This window comes from Micropterus dolomieu, linkage group LG22, assembly GCF_021292245.1.
Source record: "Micropterus dolomieu isolate WLL.071019.BEF.003 ecotype Adirondacks linkage group LG22, ASM2129224v1, whole genome shotgun sequence".
Taxonomy (NCBI): domain Eukaryota; kingdom Metazoa; phylum Chordata; class Actinopteri; order Centrarchiformes; family Centrarchidae; genus Micropterus; species Micropterus dolomieu.
The window spans coordinates 35,119,917-35,129,691 of NC_060171.1; the positions used below are offsets into that span (position 1 = coordinate 35,119,917).

At 42.3% G+C, this 9,775-nt stretch overlaps 1 protein-coding gene across 1 annotated transcript in view; it reads right to left on the reverse strand.

The window, feature by feature from the left end:
• The window catches only part of LOC123962258 (proteoglycan 4-like), a 49,556-nt gene that overhangs the window by 27,061 nt on the left and 12,720 nt on the right, over positions 1–9,775 (reverse strand). The window contains exon 10 of the mRNA XM_046038285.1: positions 7,446–7,966. Coding sequence (XP_045894241.1) covers positions 7,446–7,966 — 521 coding nt within the window. The remainder of the gene's footprint in view (positions 1–7,445; positions 7,967–9,775) is intronic.

Consider the following 9,775-nt stretch of genomic DNA (forward strand, 5'->3'; position numbering starts at 1 on the left):
GTCGAGGCAGATGGCCGCCCACCCTGAGCCATGGTTCTGCTCGAGGTTTCTGCCTCTTAAAAGGAAGTTTTTCCTTGCCTCTGTCGCCTAGTGCTTGCTCTTGGTGGGAACTGTTGGGCTTCTGTAAATATCTTCACAGAGTACGGTCTAGACCTGCTCTTTTATGAAAAGCGCTGTGAGATAACTGTTGTTGTGATTTGGCGCTATATAAATAAAATTGAAATTGAAATTAAAAGGTTAGTGCAGTGCTATTGCAAGGAGGTAGAGCGGGTTAGCCGTTAATCGGAAGGTCGGCGGTTCAATCCTTGGCTCCCCCTGGTTGCGTGTCGAAGTGTCCTTGGGCAAGATACTGAACCCCGATTTGCCCCTGGCGGCTGTTCCGCCAGTGTATGAATGTGTGTGAATGTTAGTTTCCGTTTGAGCACTTAGGCTCAGTGTATGAATGTGTATGACTGGTGAATGCAGATGTAGTGTAAAAGCGCTTTGAGTGGTCGAAAAGACTAGAAAGGCGCAATACAAATACGGAGCATCTATTGCATACACAACTGGATGTTCAAGGCACCACTGTTTACGTTTAAATAAATGTTTTACAATGTTTTGTTGGGGCTGAATCGTTAGCAGGTAAATGAGGAAGCCTGGTGCAAAAGTCTAAGGGCATCTGGTGGACAGGTAGGGAAAGGCAAGTCTGGGGAGTTGAAGGAAAGTACATACCCTGGGAGAAGTGAGCCAGATCTTAAGACAGGAGCAGAGAGCAATGAAGAGGGCTGGGGATGAGACTGTGGCTGAAGAGAGGGACTGAGATGCAAACTGTGACAAAAGCTAACAATAAACAAATTACTAAAATTTGAAAAAAATGCCAAACTAATGCTTGGTGTCATACATGAAATTTCTGAAGCCATAACAAGTCACATTTTCGTGTTTGTGAATGCAGTATTTGTCTACATCTTTTAGCTCTTTCCATCTCTCCATTCCTTTCATTCTCTGCCACCTCCTTTGCAGCCACCTGTCTCTATGTGCTACATGCCAACATGGCACTTTTGGCACAATTGTTGGCATACAGAATCACTCACTCTCACTCTCTCTCTCTCTCTCTCTCTCTCTCTCTCTCTCTCTCACACACACACACACACTTGTTACCAAGGGGCAACAGAGCTTTCTGCACATGATTCTGCACACCCACACACCCATGTTGTGGATGTGGATAGCCTACATACAATAGCCTGAAAAAAGAAAGCAACATCTAAACAATTTAAACTGTGTGCATCAAACTTTGTCAAAGGTTTTTACAGCTTTTACTGTTTACAGCGGTCCTGCGATGGACTGGCGACCTGTCCAGGGTGTACCCCGCCTTTCGCCCGATATCAGCTGGTATTGGCTCCAGCCACCCACGACCCCTGTCACAGGATAAGCGGTTGACAATGGATGGATGGATGTACTGTTTACAGCAACAATTGTTGATATAGTTAGGTTGGCTTTCATGGCTCTGTATTAAGCTGACCTCACCAAATAAGCATGCTGAACGAACAACAGGGGAGCAAATACAACTCCTCTGATGGGTGCACAGACAGACAAGCCAGGGGAGCAGCACAGTGCACATACCACAGACCTGATTGAGCAGACTACAGCAGGAGGAATAAAGCTTTACCATGCAACAGATTGGCTGGAGAACTGGTTGCAGGAAATAGTGGAAGCAGAGGTCATTATAATAGACCTCCTTGTTATAAAAATAAACTACAGACTTCTGGCCTGTGTCTTATTTTTCATTATCTTACTCAAAACAATGCTCCAGATGCAGGACTACTGATTGATAAACGTATGACATGATATGCATCGGATGATTTGCATATGCTGGCAACATCAGCACCATTTCCTGATACTCAGACGTGCTCTGTCCTCTGTACGCACCTGGATGTACCACACACATCTACTAGATGCCCAAACTGAGTTTCCGGACTCTGTGAATCACCTGCCTGTCCTTGTAATCAGGGACCTTCCTCATGACTCCTGCTCACTTGCTAATAGTTTCTTAGTATACGGTACATTGGCAAGGTTTCCTCATACATATGCCAGTTTTTATTTGCCCGAATAATGTTTGCCTGTCTGAAGGTTGCTTTGCCATCAATCAGACGATCATTGTTATTTTAAGTACAATGATTTAACCCCCTTGTTATGTGACTAATGTGCATAGTGATAACTGATGCATCAGCAAATTACTTCCAAGTCTTGTCTGAACTAATGTCACTCTTTTGTAAAAAGTTATTAAAAATCCAATTGTTCTTATACAATGCAGGGAAACAACCATGATTGATCTCCTGTCCATGACGCTGATAATAGAGACAGATAGATAGATATATTTCCTCTAATGATTTATACTATACATTTCAGAATATCCCACCCCACTGACACTTGCCTACTCTACCTCACCGATTACATCAAGAGAGAAACAGATGGGGGAAAGTACTGTGGTATGGTCATGTTAGACCTCCAAAAGGCATTCGATACTGTTGATCATGCCATTCCATTAATGATATTAAAAGCATTGGGATTTGACAGTTTAGCCATAAAATGGATTGGTTCATGTCTTGGAGGTAAGAAACAAATGGTGGATGAGATTCTACCCAAACCTTTATTTCTAGAATGTGGGGTCCCCCAGGGAAGTATTTTAGGTCCACTGTTTTTTCTATTGTATATTAATGATGTGAAATCTGCTTGCTCATGTGACCTTTTTTTATATGAAGATAATTCTGCATTATTGGTATCACACAAGGATAAATCTGAGGTCGAAAAAGTCCTGAGCTTAAAATTATTTCATATCAGTCGATGGTTGTCGGACAACAAGTTGTCACTCCATTTTGGTAAGACAGAGGCCATATTATTTGGATCAAAGTTAAAGCTAAAGACAGCCATAGAATTAAGGATAGTGGTGGGAGACACTGAGATCCAAGCCAAGAAATCTGTCAATTACTTAGGCTGTGTCTTAGACAATCATTTATCAGGAGAGAGCATGGCTTAGATGGTGCTCACTAAAATCAACCAATGAAACAGATTTCTGGCTAGAATCTCAAATCTCAGAGTAGTGACCTTGGCAAGGGTTCTAATCTAGTGTCATTTTGATTATGCACGCCTCTCCTGGTATATAAGTGCACCTATGATCCTCAAAAAGAAGCTGCAGACATTGCAAAAGACATTGGTGCGATGGGTCCTTAAACTTCCATCTAGGACACATCTTCTTCCCGCTCATTTCCTCAGCCTTAAATGGCTGAGGGTAGTTGAGAGTAATTACACCACAAGAGGGAGTACAACTGATTTTCAATTTCCCATTAGGTTTAAGAGTTGTATGGGGAAGGACACTTTCCTGTATTCAACTGCCATTATGTGGAATGGGCTACCCATGAGCATTAAGATGATCAGCTCTTTTAGTTAGGTTTAAGTCCTCACAAAAAAAATGGCTGAGTGGCTGATTCCCCTCACAATAACAATTATAAAATAAATATCATGAAATGTTGCAATATGCTGCTGTTTTAAATCTCAGTGTTAATTTTGCTTAATTTTTCCTTATATATTGTATAGTAATGTTGTGACAGAAATAGTATTGTATTGTATATAGGAATGTGTAAGCATTAGTATTATTGTAAATTATATTGTTATGGAATTGCCTTTTCATGATGCTCCTACCCATTTGTCTTCCAAAAAATGACCACAATAGAAATAAGCCATCTGGCTTTATTGTGTTTTTATCCTTTGATGGTATCTCCACTTTTATATTTACAATCAATAAAGAAGTTAATTCGCTCATTCATTCATTCTGCTGTCGAAACAATCAACCACTCACCAATCCTTTTTTGCCTCCTTGGATCCTCCCTCAGCATCACTGTCAATGCCCTCTACTGGTTAAAATTATACAAAATCCAAATCCAACACTGCCCCAGTCTCGCAGGGAGTCCCCCAAGGTGCTGTGCTTGGTCCCCTCCTCTTCATCCTCTACATGCTCCCCTTGGTCACATCATATGGCACTATGGGCTACATTTCCACTGTTGTGAAGACACCTGGAGAAGACTACCCCCCTCACAAACCTCAGTCTTCTCTCTCACAGAAAAAAAATTATGGATGTATACTTTCTCAAACCCTTTTCCATTGCTGCCTCCTCCCTCTGGAACTCTCTCCCCCATCGCCTCAGGCATTCCACATCGCTTGCAAATTTCAAAACTGCACTCAAAACCCAAGATGCTTTTAAGCTGTAATCGATTTAGCCTAACCTGTTTTCTTTTTATTTCTGTCCTGTTTTGCTTTTAACTGACTGCTAGTTACCAGCTCCATACTTTCCTACATGCTCCAGCGCTGGCACAGTGCTAAAATGAAGTGTGAAAAGGCCTGGTCATACATTAGCATCTTACGAGCCAGGCGAAATTAGTTTTAAAAACCAGTGTGCTCCTAGATACAGTTCAGGGCCAAAAATCTGGAAAAGGTAACACAGGTAAAGCTAGCATATTACAAGTCCACAAACAATTCATAATCATTTGGGAAGCGAAGCACACTGTCTTTGTCTTGTGTGTGTGTGGGTGAGTGGTTGGGCGTGAGACTGGGCGTGATCTTCGAAGAATGGTGGAATAGTTCCCAGTGACCACTGAACAGTATTTTGGCATAAAATGCCTATCCATAGAAAATACCACACAGGAAGGACCAGGAATTGACCCCCATCTTTCAGGCTACAAGGCTGCTGAGCCAGTCAGTACTGGGTGCTATCTAAACTGTAAGCAGAAATAATACTGTCAGTATTGAATGTATTTGGATTATTGTTCAGGATTGGCTGCTATATATAATAAAACAGTAATGACTCGACAAAGCCCCTGTCTTGTAAAAATACATAACAGTAACTGGGCTGCGTGTGTGTGTGTGTGTCGAAGCTGTGGTCAGGGGGAGGTGTACTGCCTTAGAATCTGTTACTGTGGTTCTTAAAAAGGTCTATAAGTTGTGTCATTGTGTTCTTCATGCCATAATAAATGTTTTATGTAGAACCAATTTAGCATAATGCTATATATAACTTTTGTAAAATGGTTGTTTTTAGCACCAAATAAGCTTCTGATCATACAAGCCTAAAGAAAAATTTTGTCATGCTCCAAAGAACAGCATCAGCTCATCATGCTGTTTACATTTTTTTGTTTTATGCATACAGTATATCAAAACCACTACTCTAATATAAAACCATTTGGAGCCCTATTCTTTGGGTGTTGGAGGCTGGATTCCACCGGGCAAAGCTGGGTTGTGTTTCCGTCACAGCCAGCCACCAGAGCTCAGTGTGGCCATTCTAGACAATGCTTGTGAGTCCACCAGTTTCTTTCAGAAGCGGCTCTTTGCTCTGCTTTGCTCTCTGGAGAATACGCAGTAAGTCTATTTTTGACAGAAGCCGCGTCAAGCAGCACAGAGTGAATGAACTTAGCAGGATATCAGACACAAAAACGGCATAGAGAATCCGAACAATTTTCAAAACAAAAACACCCTGTGCAGACTCCCGATTGTACACTATACGCCTGCCTTTACATGCACGTGAAAGTTAATGACATCCCATTCTTAATCCGTAGGGTTTAATATGGAGTTGGCCCACCCTTTGCAGCTATAACAGCTTCAACTCTTCCTGGAAGGCTTTCCACAAGGTTCAGGAGTGTGTTTATGGGAATTTTTGACCATTCTTCTAGAAGTGCATTCATGAGGTCAGGCACAGACGAGAAGGCCTGGCTCGCAGTCTCCGCTCTAATTCATCTATCGGGTTGGGGTCAGGACTCTGTGCAGGCCAGTCAAGTTCTCCACACCAAACTTTCTCATCCGTGTCTTTATGGACCTCTTCAGCAAGTGTTCCTCTTCCGCCACCACACACATGCGCACTGACGACCCAGGGTTAGAGATACAATTTTGGATTTATTCACGCACTTTAAAAACATTTACTGAAAGTTTTTTTTTCTTTTTACATGTTTATTTACAGCATTAAACGTTGAAATGTATATTGTAATAGGCTGTATATTAACTTATTGGGAGAAAACTGGTAGTTCTATGTAAAATCAGACATCGAGCACCCCCATATCAAAATGGCATGATCCTTGTTTCACTGCAAAGACTGTGAGATTGACAGTCGAATCAGGCTCCGCCCATCGAAGCATCGAATCTTCGACTATTGGGGGTCAGCCCTAGAGGTACAGTTGTGCCCTAAGGGGTGTTTCCTATGTTTACATTCCTCATTTTGTATTTAAGTCTTTGTGCTATGAAGTGCTGTTGTATTTTTCTGTATTGCAATGACAGATCAATAATGAATGGTCTGTCAACAAATGACAAACAGTAAAGGCGCAACTGTGAATCTTGTCCAATCTCTTGCAATCAGTCTCGCACATACAGTAATGTATAACTTTATACTGTTGAAGTTGATGCATGCCATACAGAAAAAGTGCAGCATGGTACGTGGTCATTGTCATCCAAACCTTATATATAACGCTATAGATAACATCAGAAAATCCTAACAGAGTACACTGTTATATGACAACATGGCTAAACAATTTGACGATCTTGTTTGTAAACAATGGCACAAGGACTTGTCATTCTGATGGCAGCGACATTTTCATTGACATCAATATTACTTCTGACAGTTAAAGATTTTGAGCAAGTTACAGGCTTTTGCAGGTAAGCCACTGTGTTCACACACACAAGGTCACCACGGAAGAAGAGAAACCCTATTTGTCCAATGACACAGTGACAGCACCGAGAAAGAGACCCCCATTAATGTGAAAACATGAATAATTGAGTTAGTGAAAGCATTCCCAGGAGAGAGAGGGAGAGAGAAAGAGAAAGAAATCAGCACTGGGAACAACCCAGGGAACACCACTCCCAAAATGCATCTGCCTATTCTCACACACGCACTCACATACACGCGCAGTGAGCACGACTACACGGAGCAGGAGAATGCAAAGATAAAGATGGCTACCATTATTACTACAGCATTATAGAAATGAAAGCAAGAGCGCGAGAGATAGATAGATAGATAGATAGATAGATAGATAGTGTTTTGCTGCATTACCTAAGGATCCAATCATATGAACAGAATACTCTCTATCCCTACATTTATCACCTTTCCTCCTGTTTTTCGTATGGCATGTTGCTTTAATTTTCTAGATTCCCACCGTTTTCTCCTCAGGGAACCCTCTGTAGTCATGCAATTTGCTTCCTACTTCACTACCTAGCATTCCCTCTATCCTTCATCTCTCTCACATCTTTCCGTCCTTGCATCCTGCTTTCCGCCTTTTACTGTGGTAATACATACATGCCTGTATAAAGAATGTTTTGTATGCATATGTATCATTGTGTATGTATAAATGCAAATTCTGTGTCATTTCTGCATTACCTGATTACAGTTTGTGTGTGTATGTATGGTCATTAGTTTTTATGGGTATGTATGTTCTTACCTGAGGCCTGGGGGAGGGGGGCTGTGTGTGTGTGCGTCGCGGCCGTGGTCGGGAGGCGGTGTAGTGCCTTAGAGTCTGTCCCTGGGTGGGTAGAGGCTCCATGGGAGAAGCGGGGGATCCAGAGCCGGGGACGGGGCCTGGGCTGGGGCCGTAGCCAGAGAAGGGAGCCTTCCGTCTGGGTAAGCCTCCGCAGCCAGCAGCCTCCTCCTCTGGAGCTCGAGCGGAAGTGGAGTAAAGGATGGGGAGTCTGGGAGGAGGAATGAGCGATGCTCTTCTTGCTTCTGGTATTACTGCTGCAGCATGCATGCAATCCTCCCCCTCCCTCCGCCTCCGTCCTGGGGGGGAGGGGGACGGGGAAGTGGAAGGGGAGGGATTTGAGGCTGTGACTGTCAGGGGTATTGCTGATGGCAACCAAAGGAGGCCACACCTTCCTCCTCCTCCTTCTTCTCCAGCACCTCCTCCCCTTTCTCTCTCTGCTCCTCTGTCCCTGGTCTGCTGCTCCCAGTCTACATCCAGGAGACCTGAGAGTGAAGCAGTGATGAGAGGAGAGATGATGAAAGAGACAAGGAGGGAGGGAGGGAGGGAAAGATGGGGAATCCAGCCTACGGAGTAATCATGCTTTTTGCTGGCATTCACAGTATTTATGTACATCTAGGGCAGGCAGAGCTGAATAGGGAAGACATGGGGAGAATGGAGAGACAAGAAAATAGGAAAAAGAAGTAGTCGAGACTAGGATAGAGGGGGAGGAGAGACTAAAGGAAAGAGGGGGAACAAAAGGGGGCAGAGCATGCAAGAGGGAAATGTTAAGCATAGACATTAAGAGAGAAAAAAAAAGAAGAAGCAGAGAAGCAGATGGATGCTGTAGTCATGCTGTACTGCACACAGGAACACAGTTATCTGCCTGTCACAAAAGGCTAACAGTCATATAAAGTATGCTAGGGTTAAACTTTTTATTAATCTCTGCAGAGTCCCTTGCTGGTCTTTGAAATGCAAATTAATGAATTCATTTCAGAACTAAAATGCTCAAATTCAGATCCTTCATAAAATATTGACCTAATTATTTTTACAACATGCATCTGTCAAACACAGAAACACAAAATTATGGTATATTTTATTATTACTACTTTTAAAGCTATTCTCCAATCAAACTAAAGGGAATCCTCAAATCCCCCTATGTTTCCTCCTCTTCCCTCATCTCCTCCTCCATCTTCTTCCCATCACATTTCTCCCGTGGTGAAAGTCATTGGTGTGAAAGTAAACATGCTATGCTCCAATTAGCCAAACAGTGCTGTGTGTCTGCCACAGAATGTTACCATGGCACACCACATGAAGAATACAATGGGACAAGATAAAACACATGATAGGAGGTTAAGATTTAAAAATATGTTGTTGACAGTGTAATGCCATGAAATTAATTAATTCAATCCTGTTTATTATTTCATAAGTAGGATGCCTCATGTAATCTTTCATACTATTACATACATCTTATTAAGTTGCATTATTCATCAAATATGTATTTGTGCAGACAAAGTTTGTCACTAGAGTGGTGTTCCTCTACTGATGGGGGACATCATGTCTGTACACTTCCCCAAAATCTGATATTCAAACGTACCCCGAACCTTTCCTTACAGCAAGAGCAGATACTGACACAATCAAAAATAAATACAGAAATACACTGAACAAAATTATAAACGTAACACTTTTGTTTTTTACAGGGCCTCTCTAGGCCCACTTAGTCAAAAAATAAATTATAATTACCTCGTGGCCTCAAGATAAGTGTATATGAAAGGAGCCTGCACAGTGGAGTGCTTTTCTCCCCAAAGCAGAGAGTGCACAGTGCCTGCTAGCTTAAAGCACTCCTTGGGTGAAAACTATGGATAGAGACTATTTGATTTAATTTTATATAAAATTAGGGGTGAGTTATGCTATGGCAATGGCAGCGCTAGCTAACAGCAGTAGCTGTGATCGCCCAGATCGCCCTGTGATTGCCAACATATGGTGCACTTTATAATCTCAGAGATTATCTGAGAATGCTAAAGATAGTATCTTGAGGCCATGAGGTAATTATAATTTATTGTTTTGACTAAGTGGGCCTAGGGGTGCTCCATAGTTTTTGCCCCCATTCATCATGAGCTGAACTCAAAGATCTAAGACTTTCTCTATGTACACAAAAGGCCTCTTTCTCTCAAATATTGTTCACAAATCTGTCAACAATCTGTTTTTAGTGAGCATTTCTCCTTTGCTGAGATAATCCATCCACCTCACAGGTGTGGCATATCAAGATGCTGATCAGACAGCATGGGGATTGCACAGGTGTGCCTTAGGCTGGC